The sequence below is a fragment of the Coregonus lavaretus genome, assembly GCF_964263955.1.
Source record: "Coregonus lavaretus genome assembly, chromosome: 7".
NCBI lineage: Eukaryota > Metazoa > Chordata > Actinopteri > Salmoniformes > Salmonidae > Coregonus > Coregonus lavaretus.
In genome coordinates, this window is record NC_139994.1 from 38,817,860 (window position 1) to 38,837,030 (window position 19,171).

Sequence of the window (19,171 nt, forward strand, 5' to 3'; positions counted from 1 at the left end):
CAAAAACATGCGGCTCATCCAAAAATTAAGTGAAACAATAAGTAGTGTGCATTTAATTTTAAGTGCCGTGCACATGCCCCGATGGTTTAAACCTTAACAGACAAGAGCAAATCCCCCGAACTCCCCGTGACACAGAGAGGTCAATAAGAGTTCAGAGAAACAAGAACCCGATCCTTCTAAAATTGCAAACAACTGTGTAACTTCAATGGAGAAAAACACCCCAAAATATCTCAGCGATGTTATCCCAGGTGAAAGACTTGAGCCAATAAACTCAATTGATGCACATCCCCTGTGGTTGGACTCTCTATCTATTACCTATTTCAGACAGAAAATGTGGTAAGTTACCTGTAAAGAATATAGGGCAATGTTTACATGACCCCATATCACAAAACCACTTATTTACCACTTTCTTGCAGGTATACACCTTTTACATATCAGTGGGTAACTGGCAAATTGGGAAGGAATCATGACTAGATCTCGAGGTGGGAGTTAATATACCATGTTTAGTTTTTTTTTTTTATCCCTAACCCCTTTCAGATCTACAAAAAAGCAGGTATAAAAAAGCTGGTATTGTAAAATAGTGGGATTTTTGTCTGTATATGAAAGGGATATTTTCACAATTGTGTTACAGCCTGAATTAAAACATGTATTAATTTGCGATTGTCATTGGCCTACACACAATACCACATAATGTCAAAGTGGAATTATGTTTTTTCAAATAAAAAATTTAAAAAATGCTGAAATGTCTTGAGTCAATAAGCATTCAACCCCTTTCTTATGGCAAGCCTAATTAAGTTCAGGAGTAAAAATTAGCTTAACAAGTCACATAATAAGTTGCATGGACTCACTCTGTGTGCAATAATAGTGTTTAACATGATTTTTGAATGACTAACCTCATGTCTGTACCCCACACATACAGATAATTGTAAGGTCCCTCAGTCGAGCAGTGAATTTAAACCACAGATTCAACCACAAAGACCAGGGAGGTTTTCCAATGCCTCGCAAAAAAGGGCACCTATTGGTAGATCAGTAAATAGAAAACTGACACTGAATATCCCTTTGAGCATCACTATGCTTGAAAATATGGAGAGTGGCACTCAGTAATGTGTTGGATTGGATTTTCCACAAACATAACACTTTGTATTTAGGACAAAACGTTAATTGGTTTTCCACATTATTTGCAGTATTACTTTAGTGACTTGTTGCAAACAGGATGCATGTTTTGGAATAGTTTTATTCTGTACAGGCATCCTTCTTTTCACTCTGTCAATTACGTTAGTATTGTGGAGTAATTACAATGTTGTTGATCCATTCTCAGTTTACTATTATTGCACACAGAGTGAGTCCATGCAACTTATTATGTGACTTGTTAAGCTAATTTTTACTCCAGAACTTATTTAGGCTTGCCATAACAAAGGGGTTAAATACTTATTGACTCAAGACATTTCAACTTTTCATTTTTGATCAATTTGTAAAAATGTTCCAAAAAATATCATTTTCATTCGAGGTCATGATTCTGTTCCTCGAAAAATGTTATTTTCCAGTTTTCAGTTCTGTTCGCTGAACCGGTTCCTACCACGGTTACAGAGTATTTTGTGTAGATCGTTGACCAAAAATTTCAATTAAATCCATTTTAATCCCACTTTCTAACGCAAAGAAATGTGGAAAAAGTCAAGGGATGTGAATACTTTCTGAAGGCACTGTATTTCTCTCTTGCTCTTACTTTCACGGTGAAGTCAGCCCCTAGGGGTCCGGTGATTCTCAGGACCTCCTTGTCCGGGAGTTTCTGGTAGTCCAGAGTGGTGTTCTCAAGGTGATACTGTCTGGAAGCATCTAGAGAATGCTCTCTTTTCACCCCCTGCAGTGTCTTACTCTCCAGATCTACAGCAGGAATAGAATAGAACAACAATAAACAAACAATACTGACCACTGTGACAATGCAAGCATGATTCTAAAATACAGTACAAACAATGGTAATAATAATGATGTGATGACCATTAGTGTGATGAAGGTTATGCAAGTGTTTGTGATCCTTCTCCCTTTATCATCTTCATCATTGCTATCATAATCATCACCACCATCATCATTATCAATATCAGCTCATTAAAGTAACGTTACTTTTAATGATTACTGTGTATAATGGCTCCAAGTGTCAACTTCAACACTAAAAACCTGAAAAATCAACAGTTCTTGAAAGCAATACATTTCAGATGGATACATAATATAAAATGTAGTGTTATGTTAGAGCCGTTTAGCCATATTCTGTGGAACACAGAAGACATACAGAGCACCATGTACAGTGGGGAGAACAAGTATTTGATACACTGCCGATTTTGCAGGTTTTCCTACTTACAAAGCATGTAGAGGTCTGTAATTGTTATCATAGGTACACTTCAACTGTGAGAGACGGGATCTAAAACAAAAATCCAGAAAATCACATTGTATGATTTTTAAGTAATTAATTTGCATTTTATTGCATGACATAAGTATTTGATACATCAGAAAAGCAGAACTTATTATTTGGTACAGAAACCTTTGTTTGCAATTACAGAGATCATACGTTTCCTGTAGGTCTTGACCAGGTTTGCACACACTGCAGCAGGGATTTTGGCCCACTCCTCCTTACAGACCTCCATATCCTTCAGGTTTCGGGGCTGTCGCTGGGCAATACGGACTTTCAGCTCCCTCCAAAGATTTTCTATTGGGTTCAGGTCTGCAGACTGGCTAGGCCACTCCAGGACCTTGAGATGCTTCTTACGGAGCCACTCCTTAGTTGCCCTGGCTGTGTGTTTCGGGTCATTGTCATGCTGGAAGAGCCAGCCACGACCCATCTTCAATGCTCTTACTGAGGGAAGGAGGTTGTTGGCCAAGATCTCGCGATACATGGCCCCATCCATCCTCCCCTCAATAAGGTGCAGTTGTCCTGTCCCCTTTGCAGAAAAGCATCCCCAAAGAATGATGTTTCCACCTCCATGCTTCACGGTTGGGATGGTGTTCTTGGGGTTGTACTCATCCTTCTTCTTCCTCCAAACACGGCGAGTGGAGTTTAGACCAAAAAGCTATATTTTTGTCTCATCAGACCACATGACCTTCTCCCATTCCTCCTCTGGATCATCCAGATGGTCATTGGCAAACTTCAGACGGGCCTGGACATGTGCTGGCTTGAGCAGGGGGACCTTGCGTGCGCTGCAGGATTTTAATCCATGACGGCGTAGTGTGTTACTAATGGTTTTCTTTGAGACTGTGGTCCCAGCTCTCTTCAGGTCATTGACCAGGTCCTGTCGTGTAATTCTGGGCTGATCCCTCACCTTCCTCATGATCATTGATGCCCCACGAGGTGAGATCTTGCATGGAGCCCCAGACCGAGGATGATTGACCGTCATATTGAACTTCTTCCATTTTCTAATAATTGCGCAACAGTTGTTGCCTTCTCACCAAGCTGCTTGCCTATTGTCCTGTAGCCCATCCCAGCCTTGTGCAGGTCTACAATTTTATCCCTGATGTCCTTACACAGCTCTCTGGTCTTGGCCATTGTGGAGAGATTGGAGTCTGTTTGATTGAGTGTGTGTACAGGTGTCTTTTATATAGGTAACGAGTTCAAACAGGTGCAGTTAATACAGGTAATGAGTGGAGAACAGGAGGGCTTCTTAAAGAAAAACTAACAGGTCTGTGAGAGATTGAATTCTTACTGGTTGGTAGGTGATCAAATACTTATGTCATGCAATAAAATGCAAATGAATTACTTAAAAATCATACAATGTGATTTTCTCAGACACAGTTGAAGTATACCTATGATAAAAATTACAGACCTCTACATGCTTTGTAAGTAGGAAAACCTGCAAAATCGGCAGTGTATCAAATATTTGTTCTCCCCACTGTATATTGTTGAAATATGAGATATTGTGTATATACTGTACACTGAGTATACAAAACATAATTTTTATTGAATTGCAGCTCTTTTGCCCTCAGAAGAGCCTCAATTCGTTGGGGCATGGACTCTACATAGTGTCGAAAGTGTTCCACAGGGATGCTGGCCCATGTTGACTCCATTGCTTCCCACATTTGTGTCAAGTTGGCTGGATGTCCTTTGGGTGGTGGACCATTCTTGATACACACGGGAAGCTGTTGAGAGGGAAAAACCCAGAAGCTTTGCAGTTCTTGACACACTCAAACCGGTTTGCCTGGCACCAACTACCATACTCCGTTCAAAAGCACTTACAGTAAATCTTTTGTCTTGCTCATTCACCCTCTGAATGGCAAACATTCACAATCCATGTCTCAATTGTCTTAGAAATGCTTCTTTAACCTTTCTCCTCACCTTCATCTACACTGATTGAAGTGGATTTAACAAGTGCCACCAATAAGGGACCATAGCTTTCATCTGGTCAGTCTATGTCGTGGAAAGAGGAGGTGTTCCTCATGTTTTGTACACTTAGTGTACTCTTACACTCTTAGAAAAAAAGGTTTCCATAAGGGTTCTTTGTAAGGCAAAGGGTTCTACCAATAACCTTTAACATACAAATAACCGTTTTTGGAAGAAAGGGTTCTTTGATGATTCTTTGGAAGGCAAGAAGGATTATTTGGAAGACTAGAACGGTTCTAAACAGAACCATTTATAATATTTCACAGCATGCTCTATTGCAGGGAGATTTTCGGAATTGTTTGTTTAACTGTAATGTCTGTGTTTTTGCATGTACATTGATTGATTGGTTGATTAATTACATACAGTTTTCTAAACCAATCAAATCTTTTAGTAATTGGATTTATTGCACCCGTTACTGAGATGGTTGCTCCAGTTTAGATGATTGAGGTAGTCTTAGTATTCAATCTTCCCTACCTGGCAGTCATTCTGAATGCAGGTTGCGGGTGATTAACAATTCCACTTGTTGGATATCCTGACTCTGGTTGGATTCCAATAGGAATTACACATCCCTTTGCAAGCCAGCATAATGTGACTTGCAGGCCTGATGTGGCCTGTAAACCAGGAGTTTCCTAACACCACTGTGTTAGGGTATAATTTGGCCCTCAAAAAAGGTCTTATGATATACAGTATATCAAAAATAATTACATTTTAAAGGTTAATAAGGCTGGTGGAACCGTTTATAGAGGATCCTAGGAAGAACCTCCAAAGATAAAAGGGTAGAACCATATAAAAGGGGTTCTTTGAAGAACCCTACATTGCAAAGGGTTCTTCCCAGCAGCAAAAAGGGTTCCCCTATGGGGAGAAACCGAAGAACTTGTATGGTTCTACTTAGCACCTTTTTTATCTAGGTGTGTACCTGACGATTCATTCATTCTTAAAGTTATTAATGTGCCTTAGTGTACCTTAGTATATGGCTCCCATTTTTGCACATGGCTCCCAATTTTGACCATTTATTGCACTGCGGCAACTACAGGAGGAAGTTAGTCCTTATATACACTTAGAAAAAAAGGTTCCAAAAGGGTTCTTTGCGGAGGGATAGTGTTCTACCAAGAACCGTTTCCATCTTAAGACCCCTTTTTGGAAGACAAGGGTTCTTTGTAAGGCAACGAGTTTTAGCTAGAAACATTTTCATCTTAAGAACCATTTTTGGAAGAAAGGGTTCTTTGATGATTGTTTGGAGGGCAAGAAGGATTCTTTGGAAGGCAAGAAGGGTTCTACATAAAACCCTTCTGAATCTGAATAAGCTTTTTTATTGTATTGTTTTCTTTCTTTTAAATAGTGCCTAAGCATTAGTGTTTATCTCATTGTCTAAACCTTAACATCAGAAGTTTGCATAATCTGACGTTTAAAAATACAGGTTTGACAATGTTTTAAACTGTACCTACACAGCAAATTCTCCAGTGTAAAATCGACAGAGTGTTAAATCAACACTGAAAGTGTGGACACATATACAGTACTGTAGACAGTGGAACAGTGTTACATTTGTGACTGTTAGAGGATCTTAGGCTTATTGTAATTTTTTGACAAAAGTTGTTCTTTACACCTTGTAGAAGTACAGACTCAGAGCTTCAAAATGGTACATACACTGCAATTTGAGAAAGTAATGGTGATTGTATGCTGCTTTGAACATGTATAAACTTGTTACCCACTTTTGAGAAAAAATCATTTCAATATTTTGCTGTTATTTTCACACATACTAGAGAGCTCTTCTTTGTTTACGCCCATTCAGCATCATTCACACCCTCTTAAGCCTTAGTGCCACCCATCTCTTTAAAGGTGCAATATGCAGAAATCGCTCCGCCATTTACTGGTTGGTAACATTCTAATTCTTCACCTAATTTCAGTTTATGTAACAAAACAAGCAGTCATTATACAATCTAAACTACTGTGAAATATATTTTTAATAACCAAAGATATTGCATTTTCACCTGTTTGAAGCTGGTGTACAAAACTGAAAGTAAAAGACGCAAAAATGAAACTTAAGAACGGGAAGCATAGAAATAGTGCACATAGAACAGTTCTACCGCTTCTTAGACTTGCTTTCAATGAGAATGACAGATCTATAACACACATTTCTATGTGAATTTGGTTGCGTCGCCCAAAACGTTACATATTGCAGCTTTATGGATTTACATGTAAACACGTGTGAGTCAGCATGGCATTGTCCTCTGGAAAGTAGTCTCTCGCAACTTTCTGGCACTGAGCTTTGTCAACGGCACCAGCTAAATTCAGGGCAGCAATGTTGTTGAGAGATGCAGCAATATTTTTGCAGTTGTGCATAGCTACAGTGGGGAGAACAAGTATTTGAAACACTGCCGATTTTGCAGGTTTTCCTACTTACAAAGCATGTAGAGGTCTGTAATTTTTTTATCATAGGTACACTTCAACTGTGAGAGACGAAATCTAAAACAAAAATCCAGAAAATCACATTGTATGATTTTTAAGTAATTAATTTGCATTTTATTGCATGACATAAGTATTTGAAACATCAGAAAAGCAGAACTTAATATTTGGTACAGAAAACATTGTTTGCAATTACAGAGATCATACGTTTCCTGTAGGTCTTGACCAGGTTTGCACAGGGATTTTGGCCCACTCCTCCATACAGACCTTCTCCAGATCCTTCAGGTTTCGGGGCTGTCGCTGGGCAATGCGGACTTTCAGCTCCCTCCAAATATTTTCTATTGGGTTCAGGTCTGGAGACTGGCTAGGCCACTCCAGGACCTTGAGATGCTTCTTACAGAGCCACTCCTTAGTTGCCCTGGCTGTGTGTTTCGGGTCGTTGTCATGATGGAAGACCCAGCCACGAACAATCTCCAATGCTCTTACTGAGGGAAGGAGGTTGTTGGCCAAGATCTCGCGATACATGGCCCCTTCCATCCTCCCCTCAATACGGTGCAGTCGTCCTGTCCCCTTTGCAGAAAAGCATCCCCAAATAATGATTTTTCCACCTCCATGCTTCACGGTTGGGATGGTGTTCTTGGGGTTGTACTCATCCTTCTTCTTTCTCCAAACACGGCGAGTGGAGTTTAGACCAAAACGCTCTATTTTTGTCTCATCAGACCACATGACCTTCTCCCATTCCTCCTCTGGATCATCCAGATGGTCATTGGCAAACTTCAGACGGGCCTGGACATGCGCTGGCTTGAGCAGGGGGACCTTGCGTGCGCTGCAGGATTTTAATCCATGACGGCGTAGTGTGTTACTAATGGTTTTCTTTGAGACTGTGGTCCCAGCTCTCTTCAGGTCATTGACCAGGTCCTGCCGTGTAGTTCTGGGCTGATCCCTCACCTTCCTCATGATCATTGATGCCCCACGAGGTGAGATCTTGCATGGAGCCACAGACCGAGGGTGATTGATCGTCATCTTGAACTTCTTCCATTTTCTAATAATTGCGCCAACAGTTGTTGCCTTCTCACCAAGCTGCTTGCCTATTGTCCTGTAGTCCATCCCAGCCTTGTGCAGGTCTACAATTTTAACCCTGATGTCCTTACACCGCGCTCTGGTCTTGGCCATTGTGGAGAGGTTGGAGTCTGTTTGATTGAGTGTGTGGACATGTGTCTTTTATACAGGTAACGAGTTCAAACAGGTGCAGTTAACACAGGTAATGAGTGGAGAACAGGAGGGCTTCTTAAAGAAAAACGAACAGGTCTGTGAGAGCCGGAATTCTTACTGGTTGGTAGGTGATCAAATACTTATGTCATGCAATAAAATGCAAATTAATTACTTAAAAATCATACAATGTGATTTTCTGGATTTTTGTTTTAGATCCCGTCTCTCACAGTTGAGGTGTACCTATGATAAAAATTACAGACCTCTACATGCTTTGTAAGTAGGAAAACCTGCAAAATCGGCAGTGTATCAAATACTTGTTCTCCCCACTGTATGTAGAATGGGGGAGGTGTTGCTGTATATGTTCAGAGCCACATTCCTGTAAAGCTTAGAGAGGATCTCATGTCAAGTTTTGTGGTTGCAAGTTCACCTACCTCATCTAAAGACTCTTCTTTTGGGGTGCTGCTATAGGCTACCAAGTGCTAACAGGTAGTATTTGGATAATATGTGTGCAATGCTTGATAATGTGTGTGATATTAACAGAGAGGTCTATTTTCTGGGTGACCTGAGCTGTCCTGTCAAGAGGAACCTTCTAACTGTGACTACTGCCTGTAATATGACCCAGGTTATCACTTAACCAACTAAAGTGCACACCAATAGTGTTCGATCTGTGACATCCACTTGTATTGATCACATCTTCTCTAATTCTGCAGAGCTTTGCTCCAAAGCAATATCAGTTCCCATTGGCAGTAGTGACCATAACATGGTGGCAATAACAAGGAAAGCCAAAGAGCCAAAGGTTGGACCTGATGTAATTTATAAGATATTATACAAAATGTTTTCTCATGAGACTTTTGTTGAAGATGTAAAACATGTCTGTTGGTCTGTGTATGAGGAAATGAATCCAGATTCAGCATTGGAAGTATTTGTAAAATGATTAATGACAATTGTTGACAAGCATGCACCTTTTAATTAAGAAACTGACTGTGAGAACTGTTAGAGCCCCCTGGATTGATGATTAATTGAAAAATTGAATGGTTCAAATAAATAATGCAAAAGAGGTGGCAAACAAGTCAGGCTGCTCAGCTGATTAGTTGGCATACAGTATTTATTTTGTTTTGTTACTAAACTTATGTTATCAAACCAAGATAAATGACATAAAACACAATGGAAAAATACTGGTCTTGTCTAGTCTTGATTACTGTCCGGTAATATGGTCAAGTGCAGCAAAGAAAGACCTAGCAAAGCTGCAGCAGGCTCAACACAGAGCAGCACACCTTGCCCTTAACCTCTACGGAATTGGTGTCCCATATACGGGACGGTTGAGCTAACGTGTGCTAATGTGATTAGCATAACTGTTGTAAGTAACAGCACATTCACCTCTGAAGGTAAATAATGTTCTTACATTCAGTAATCTTGCTCTGATTTGTCATCCTAAGTGTCCCAGAGATAAAATGTAGCATAGTTTTGTTTGATAAAATCAATTTTTACATTCAAATGTAGGAACTGGGTTCTACAGTTTGAAACCCTGCTGTCTCTGGCTGCACACCCACCCCGCCCGGCCATCTAGATGTGTGAAAGTTAGTGTATAAGCTAATGATCCATCATGTATGACATTCCTGGGAGTGTGCAAACTTACATTTTGTATTACCATATCATTTTTTAATGTTCTCTATAGTTATGTACTTGAAAATGTATCAATTGACCAATTCGGCACATTTGGGTAGACTTGATACAAAATAGTCCAGTATTGCAATGTTTCACTGGATCAATCTGAAACTTTGTATACACACTGCTGCCATCTAGTGACCAAAATCTAAATTGCGCCTAAACTGCAATATTATATTGTGGCCTTTCTCCTGCATTTCAAAGATGACAAAAAAATAATTTTTAAAAAAACGCATGTTTTTTTGTTTGTATTATATTTTACCAGATCTAATGTGTTTTATTCTCCTACATTAATTTCACATTTCCACAAACTTCAAAGTGTTTCCTTTCAAATGGTATCAATAATATATATATCCTTGCTTCTGGTCCTGAGCTATAGGCAGTTAGATTTGGGTATGTCATTTTAGGCAAATATTGAAAAAAAGGGTCCGATCCTTAAGAGTTTCACAATGGGGGGAATTCCAACCCAAGTTAAACTCGCTTAAATGGAACGCAGTCCGTTTTTTTGCACTTTTCTCTCTACGCATATTCTGACCTTGAACTTAAGCATGAGAATAGCATGCTATTCACCTGCTATTCATTGTGGGTGGAGATCAAATACATTAAGGTGTAGCAGAGGTGTGTCTACGCTGTATTCTGACCTTGACTTAATTCCCTCATAATTCCACCACCTTTACACGCGATGAAACTGTGAATAAAGTCGAGCAACCTGTCAGTTCCAAGTGGAACAACATCTACTTACATTTTTTTGACAGAAATAACAATATTTCTATGCACTGTTATTTACAAATTGATAAGAGCTATTGATAAGAGATAGGTAAATAAGTAATAAGGGGATTGTAAATGACAATTGTTTTAGATATATTTTACCTTAGTAATGCTGGAGACAAATGTGAAACCAGTCATATGGCATCAAACTGAAGTATATCAACATATCTCCTTTTCCATAGTGAAGTTGATGAAATGCTGGCCTTATAACTTGGGATGAAATTTGGAGACCCAAGCTATAGGCTTCTGTAGCCATGCGCAAGTGACAGTATAGTGCCAAACCTAACGAGTTGATTTATGATATCTAGAATGTTTTAATTATATGCCCAGACTTTTCAGTATATATATTTGTAACAATTTGCTTTGTGTTAAATATTAGCCACTATCGGTAGCCACCGTCAGTTATACCCACATACATTTATAACTGTCACAGACTTTAGTGTTAGTTTCCTTACATATTGCATCATTCCATTCCATTGATAGTTTACCTTTCTTTTCTCTGTCACGTTCGTGTGGTTGTTCCTTAGGACAGCTAGCAATAGTGGATCATATTATGCTAACGTATTACAAGTTGAGCAATAATTTGGGACAACTTGCGAAAGTATTCACCCCCCTTGGCATTTTTCCTATTTTGTTGTATCATTTGATTTACACAACATGCCTACCACTTTGAAGATGCAAAATATTTTTTATTGTGAAACAAGCAAGAAATAAGACAAAAAAACAGAAAACTTGAGTAGTAGATTGCATACAGGTGGACTTTATTTAACTAATTATGTGACTTCTGAAGGTAATTGGTTGCAAGAGATCTTATTTAGGGGCTTCATAGCAAAGAGGGTGAATAGATATGCACGCACCACTTTATTTATTTTGTAGAATGTTTTTAAACAAGTTATTTTTTAAATTTCACCTCACCAATTTGGACTATTTTGTGTATGTCACTTACATGAAATCCAAATAAATATCAATTTAAACTAAAGGTTGTAATGCAACAAAATAGGAACAATTTCAAGGGGGATGAATCTCTGGAAGACTACTCAACCCCCCCCCCCCCCCCCCTTTTACAGCAATTACAGGTGTAGAGCCACCTTTTGCAGCAATTACAGCTACAAGTCTCTTGGGGTATGTCTCTATAAACTTGGCACATCCAGCCACTGGGATTTTTACCCATTCTTCGAGGCAAAACTGTTCCAGCTCCTTCAAGTTGGATGGGTTCTGCTGGTGTACAGCAATCTTTAAGTCAAACCACATATTCTCAATTCGATTGAGGTCTGGGCTTTGACTAGGCCATTATAATACATTTAAATGTTTTCCCTTTATACCACTCGAGTGTTGCTTTAGCAGTATGCTTAGGGTCATTGTCCTTCTGGAAGGTGAACCTCCGTCCCAATCTCAAATCTCTGGAAGACTGAAACAGGTTTCCCTCAAGAATTTCCCTGTATTTAGCGCCATTCCATCATTCTTTCAATTCTGACCATTTTCCCAGTCCCTGCTGATGAGAGGTTTTGGGTTTGCGCCAGACATAGCGTTTTCCTTGATGGCCAAAAAGCTCAATTTTAGTCTCATCTGACTAGACTACCTTCTTCCATATGTTTGGGGAGTCTCCCACATGCCTTTTGGCGAACACCAAACATGTTTGCTTATTTTTTTATTTAAGCAATGGCTTTTTTCTGGCCACTCTTCCGAAAAGCCCAGCTCTGTGGAGTGTACGGCTTAAAGTGGTCCTATGGACAGATACTCCAATCTCTGCTGTGGAGCTTTAAAGCTCCTTCAGGGTTATCTTTGGTCTCTTTATTGCCTCTCTGATTAATGCCCTCCTTGCCTGGTCCATGAGTTTTGGTGGGCAGCCCTCTCTTGGCAGGTTTGTTGTGGTGCCATATTCTTTCAATTTTTTAATAATGGATTTAATGGTGCTCCGTAGGATGTTCAAAGTTTCGGATGTTTTTTTATAACCCAACTCTGATTTGTACTTCTCCACAACTTTGTCCCTGACCTGTTTGGAGAGCTCCTTGGTCTTCATGGTGCCGCTTGCTTGGTGGTGCCCCTTGCTTATTGGTGTTGCAGACTCTGGGGCCTTTCAGAACAGGTGTATATATACACTGAGACTATGTAACACTTAGATTGCATACAGGTGGACTTTATTTAACTTATTATGTGACTTCTGAAGGTAATTGGTTGCACCAGATCTTATTTAGGGGCTTCATAGCAAAGGGGGTGAATAGATATGCACGCACCACTTTTCCGTTATTTATTTTGTAGAAATGTTTTTAAACAAGTTATTTTTTAAATTTCACCTCACCAATTTGGACTATTTTGTGTATGTCCATTATAATAATATAATAATATGCCATTTAGCAGACGCTTTTATCCAAAGCGACTTACAGTCATGCGTGCATACATTTTTTTTTTGTGTATGGGTGGTCCCGGGGATCGAACCCACTACCTTGGCGTTATAAGCGCCGTGCTCTACCAGCTGAGCTACAGAGGACCACATTACATGAAATCCAAATAAATATCAATTTAAACTACAGGTTGTAATGCAACAAAATAGGAAAAACTTCAAGGGGGATGAATAGTTTTGCAAGGCACTGTAGCCTATTTGAATCATTATAGAATGCAGATCAAACGTAGCAGTTTAAACCTGGAGCCTGAGGATTATTAGGGTAGATCTAAAAACGACTATATAGACTACTGTTCAACCCTTATTGTACACTTTTCTCACCTTCCTATATTTCATGGATTGAACAATTGAATATGGCAACATTCAGGATGAGTCAATCCACTGTATTTTTGATTCACTAATATATTTTGTGCCTGAAGGCTCTTCAAACTTCTTTTTACTGTTTATGAATATTTTCCAAACCCTAAATAATATACATTTTTATTTACCAATTGGTGCTGAAAAGGAGGCGAATAGACCAATGTGTGTATTTACATGGCTTTCTTTCATTGATCCCTAATATTCTGAACCGTATATATTCTACTGAGTCTGCCAAGAAAATTCTAATGAAAGCTACAGTAAATTTAAAGGGATGTCTGTCTGTAGCGTCCGAACAGTATGGGCTACAAACTAATATGACCCCTCTATGGAAAGGGAAGAATCTCGCAAACATTATAATAGGCTAATTATTGAGTAGCCTTGAGCTGTCAGAGCCATATGGCTCATCCAGGGGCGGCATATGCCGTTCATTTTGGTCAGTATTGGGCAAGACTGAAATACACCGACAATGCAGTTCCACCAAGCCATGGCTATGTTGGAGAGACACTCCTATTCAAATCTAATTTGATTAGTGCATCTGATGTATATTAATTCATCGCACTGCCGAAACAAGAACGATTTTGAGATAGTCTTCAAGGAAGAACCCCCGTTACGTCGCATCCAAGAAGTACAGTCATCCCAAGAGTCATCTACAAAATGGAAGGAATTGACAGTGGAGTCCTCCATTGAGCTGGATGTCAAGATGGTCTTTGTAAAGTTCTAGATGGGAAGAGTCCCAGACCACGAAGCCGAAGTGTTTTTAAACGGATACTGCACTATTTTACAACCTGCAGTCAAACCTGTAGATACTCTACGTTTGGGATATGGTATGCAGTACGCAAGTACAAAGTGCACATGCTCAAACCTACTGGAGGTCAGTTGATACCAATTCCTAACTCAGTCTCCCTGGGCCCATATAATGGGAAGATCTCCATCCCTGGCCAAAACCCTCGGTGTTACATCTGCCAGGAGCTGGACCACCAGGTTAAGGATTGACCAGAGGTGAAGGGTTGGAGATGCGGAGAACTTGGACATAAATCCAGGGTCTGTGTCTCCAAGTAAGTGTACCCTGTGTGAAAAAGAAGATCACAACTTCTTCAAGTGTCCCCAATCTTATGCCTACAAAGTGAGGGCTGGTCCCTAAACCAGCCCAGAGGAAGACCCGGAAGAGGAGAGCGAAAGAGCCTCCGATCCCAAGTACAAGTTATTTTCCCTGCGTCACGGCTGAGTGTGAGGTTGCTACTACAGGTCCGAGCTTTGCTGAAAGACAGGTACCAGTGAGCCAGAGAGAAGCCGATAGAGATTAACTCAAATATGAGGGCAACCAGAACTCCGAAGAGGTTGTGGACGAGAATATCAAATCCTCCAGGTCCAGCCACAGTGAGAGTGAGGAAGAAGTCCTTTGAGGATGTGAGTGAATCAGATTTCAAGACCGATTCCCCGACCCCTGAAAGAAAAATAGTTGACTACGACTCCCTTCCCCCTCAGCCCCCCTCCCCTCAAATCGGTGGAGTGAAACGCAGTTCCCACTTCCCATCCCAAAGCCAAGTTAAAAAGAAAGATGAGACACTAAGTCCTCAGTAGAAGGTAAGCCCACCCCAAAATAATATAATATGTCTATACAAAATATCAAAGTTGTGACCTGCAATGTCCCTGGAGTTAAATCATAAAAAACCAAAGCACTAAACTGACCGAAATAAAACATCTGAACACTGACATTTTATATGCTCAAGAACTTAGAATAACAGATCTTACAGACATCTATGATTTAAAATCCAGGTGGTTACACTGGACATGTGTTATATCTATAGGGTCAGATAAAGGTGATGGGGTGGGCATTTTCTTTAATACCCAGCATGTGGAAATTATTAAAACAAATGACATTATCCCAGGACGATTATTGGTATTGGACTGTTTCTTTAGAGGAATGGAAATAAGAGTGATAAATGTCTATACAACACCTGATGCAAATAAGAAAATGCAATTATTTATAAAACTAAGGGGTTTGGGTGTGGGATACTCAGAAATTATATGTGGGGATTTTAATACGGTGATGGAACCAAATGATTGGATAGCTCAGGTGGCATTCAAATTAAAACTGAGGGAAAGACTTTGAAAACAATCTGTGAAGAGTTCGACATGAAAGACTGTTTTCAAACATTGTACCCTGATAAAGTGGATTTCATAAGGTTTGATTTGAAAACCACAACAAGAATTGACCGAATGTATGTGTAGGGTTATTGATTATAAAACTAAAGTTGGGGTTGACTCTGATCACCTGTGCTCCTGAGTGGCGCAGTAGTCTAAGGCATTGCATCGCAGTGCTAACTGTGCCACTAGAGATCCTGGTTCGAATCCAGCCTCTGTCGCGACCGGGAGACTCATGGGCGGTGCACAATTGGCCCAGCGTCGTCCAGGGTAGGGGAGGGAATGGCCGGCAGGGATGTAGCTCAGTTGATAGAGCATGGTGTTTGCAACGCCAGGGTTGTGGGTTCGATTCCCACGGGGGGCCAGTATAAAAAAAAAAGATGTATTCTCTAAGTCGCTCTGGATAAGAGCGTCTGCTAAATGACGTAAATGTAAATCACCTGGCGGTTCAAGACTTTGAGAATCGCCCCAGAAAGACATTTTGGAAAGTAATAACTAAATGTCTAAAAAGCCAGGAATTTATAGTTTAACTGAGACTTGAAAGAGCACTGGGAAAATGTCAACAAAACAATGAAATATAAATATTTAAATTCAAGATTTAAAATCAACAAAGAAATGTAATATATGAAGAAATCATGGAGAAGTATATTGTGCTCAAAACAAAAATTAACAAATCTGAAAATGATGAGAATGAAATTGAGAATCTTAAAAATTATTTAAATACATATAACAATGAAGCGATTCTAAATATTCAATTGTTATCTGGAATTGACATGAACAATAACAATGAAATTCCTAATATTTCCTCTGTTATTTCTGAGTTTTAAGAGAGAAAGGACAAAATAACACTTAAAGGTATGAGAAATACCGGAGGTGTAATTTTAATAGTGCAGAAAGAAGGGATACAGTCTTTGAGGGATATGTACAAATAATTACAGATAGACAGAGAAGCTTTGAAAACCTTCCTTCCAAATGATTGTAATGACATTTTTTCAGATGCTCTGGTTGGTAAAATCACGATTGGGGAGTTAAATGAGGCTATGCAGCAATTAAACAGTGGTAAATTACCAGGTCCTGATGGTTTAACCAGCTTAATTTTATCAGATTAGTTTTAAAGATGTATCTGAAATGTTAACTGATGTATGAAGGAATGGAATACGGGAATGCTTCATGATTCATTCTATCATGGTGTCATGTTGCTTTTATACAAAAAGAATGATGAATATGAACTGAATAATTGGAGACATCTCACAATGATGAATATAGATTATAACGTTTTCGTAAAAGTAATTATGAATAGATTGAATGATGTTCTAGATGTTATAATAGAAAGAGAACCGACGTGTGCTATTAAAGGGAGATTAATGTGGGATAACCTTTGTACAGTACGATAAATATTATCCTCCCTGTGTGAGTCAGTTTTTAAAAAAATATGATTATATTTAGAGGGAGTATTTATGGGTAGTTCTTCAATGGTAAGGTTTTCCAGATGGTTTCCTAAAAAAATATAATTACTGTACGCAAAATTATGTGAAAAAAAGTGATCTTTAATGTTAAGAGAGGTGTAAAACAGGGATGTCCTCTTAGTGCAGCACTCTATGGGGCTGGCCATCAGCCCCTTGGTAAAAATAATTAAAAAAGATGACAGGATAAAAGGTGTATCTTTTGGTATTAGTAGACGTGTAGTTGTCTCTGCTTATGCCGACGACATAACAGTCTTTATTCATTCACATTCACATTCAATTTAGTAAATTATCATTTTGGATTATATGAGAAAGTGTCCGGTGCGAAGTTAAACGAAGAAAAAACAGAAGGAGTTTGGATGGTTGATGAGCTTTCTAAACCTCCCATCCATATAGGATTTAAAGATTAAATTAAATTACTCTGAAACTATATAAGTGGAATGAATTGTGCTACGAAAATAAGCTAAAGTACATGAGGAGGTTAAGGAATGGTCTGATAAGAACACTAGCTATAAATGTAGAATAAATATTGTTAAGATGTGTATTTCATCTATTTTTTAAAATGTTTATTTAACCTTTATTTAACCAGGTAAGCCAGTTGTGTCACGGTTCAGACAGACGACCAGAGGACCACAATTGCGTCACACCAGAAAGTTTATTAAAACTTAAGGGAAAAGGGAAGTAGGGAGTGAATGAAGGCTCCAGGGGTAACAGGGATCCCGTCCAATGCGCTGGGTCTGTGCCCCCCCCAGTGGCAGCGATGCGTCCTATGAAGCCGGTGGTGGGTGGTCCAGAAGTCCTGGGGGGGGGAGACACAGACACAACAGGGCGGAATGAAACAAGGCAGCAGTACAGTTCAAGGGAAATCCAAAAAACGTAGTAGCAAGGCAGAAGGCTGGTCAGAGTTACCGGGATTGAAGAGTAGTCAGGAGTCGTTATGGCAGAAGCAGGTCTGGATCTCCTGGGGCAGAAGAGTATCCAAAAATCAGGCAGGTCCGGGGTCACAAAACCAGGGTGAGCCAGAAGCGCGAGCAAACAGGTTCCGGGTGTGAGCTTTGCAGACGATCTGACACCGGAGAGCTGAAAGACAGGGCCTTAAATACTGGGAGAGGTAGTGGGTAATGCAGCGCAGCTGGCAGAGTAATTAGAGCAGAGCAGAGCAGGGACAGGTGGAGCTAGTTAGGCTGAGTAGAGAGAGTGGTGAGCAGAGTGGAAGAAAATTAAGGTGGTAACCCGGTGGAGTGAGAGGCTCATGACAGAACCCCCCCCCCAAGGGACGGCCCCAGAAGTCCCAAGAGCAACACCACGCCGGGCGGGAGGAGGGGAGCCGGAGGAGGGCTAGAACTCCTCCGAACGGTCCGAGTGAACGTCCTCATCCTCGGAGGAAGCCGGAGGGCCGTGGTCGGGAGATGGGACAGGTCCCGAGACAGGATCAGGCACAGGACAGGAAGCCGAGCGGGCAGGACGGTTAGGGACCCCTCTGGGGCGGCCCCTACGGATTGCAGGTTGATCAGGATGCCGTTGGTGGAAAGCGGTGATGAGAGTCCTATCCACAATCCGACTAGCTGGCACCCAGGTCCTTTCCTCAGGTCCATAGCCCTCCCAGTCAATGAGGTACTGGAGACCCCTACCCCTCCGTCTGGACCGAAGCAGGCGGCGGACGGTGTAAACCAGACCACCATCGACGAGCCGTGGAGGAGGAGGACAAGGCGCAGCAGGGACCAGCGGACTCTCATGGATGGGCTTAATCTTAGACACATGGAAAGTGGGGTGCACCCTCAGGGAATTAGGCAGTTGGAGCCGGACAGCAGTTGGGCTAATCACTCTTATGATAGGGAATGGGCCAATGAACCGAGGTGCCAGCTTCTGCGACTCCACCCTGAGTGGCAGGTTCTTCGATGACAACCACACCCTTTGACCAACATGGTAGGTGGGAGCAGGAATTCTCCGACGGTTGGCCCCGGTAGTGTAGCTGGCAACGGATCTGAGGAGTGTGGCTCGGGCTTGTGACCAGGTGCGGCGACATCGACGGGCAAAAGCAAGTGCAGATGGGCAAGTAACCTCCTCTTCCTGGCTGGCAAATAGAGGAGGCTGGTATCCATAAACACATTGGAAAGGGGACATACCGATGGCAGAGCAGGTCAGAGAATTGTGTGCGTACTCCACCCATGTCAATTGCTGCGACCAGGAGTGGGGGTTGCGTGAAGTCATGCATCGCAGTGCCTTCTCGAGCTCCTGATTAGCCCGCTCTGACTGCCCATTGGATTGGGGATGGAATCCGGAAGTCAGACTGACTGTGGCTCCCAGCAGGTGACAGAACTCCTTCCAAAAAGCGGAGGAGAATTGTGGACCACGGTCAGAAACTACATCCTTTGGCAGTCCGTGGATCCG

At 40.8% G+C, this 19,171-nt stretch overlaps 1 protein-coding gene across 1 annotated transcript in view; it reads right to left on the reverse strand.

Annotated features, from left to right (window-relative positions):
• LOC311132520 (ADAMTS-like protein 1) overlaps nt 1-19,171 on the reverse strand; it is a gene marked incomplete at both ends in the record, with an annotated part of 305,351 nt that overhangs the window by 113,294 nt on the left and 172,886 nt on the right. The window contains one exon of the mRNA XM_084165793.1: nt 1,724-1,881. Coding sequence (XP_084021919.1) covers nt 1,724-1,881 — 158 coding nt within the window. The remainder of the gene's footprint in view (nt 1-1,723; nt 1,882-19,171) is intronic.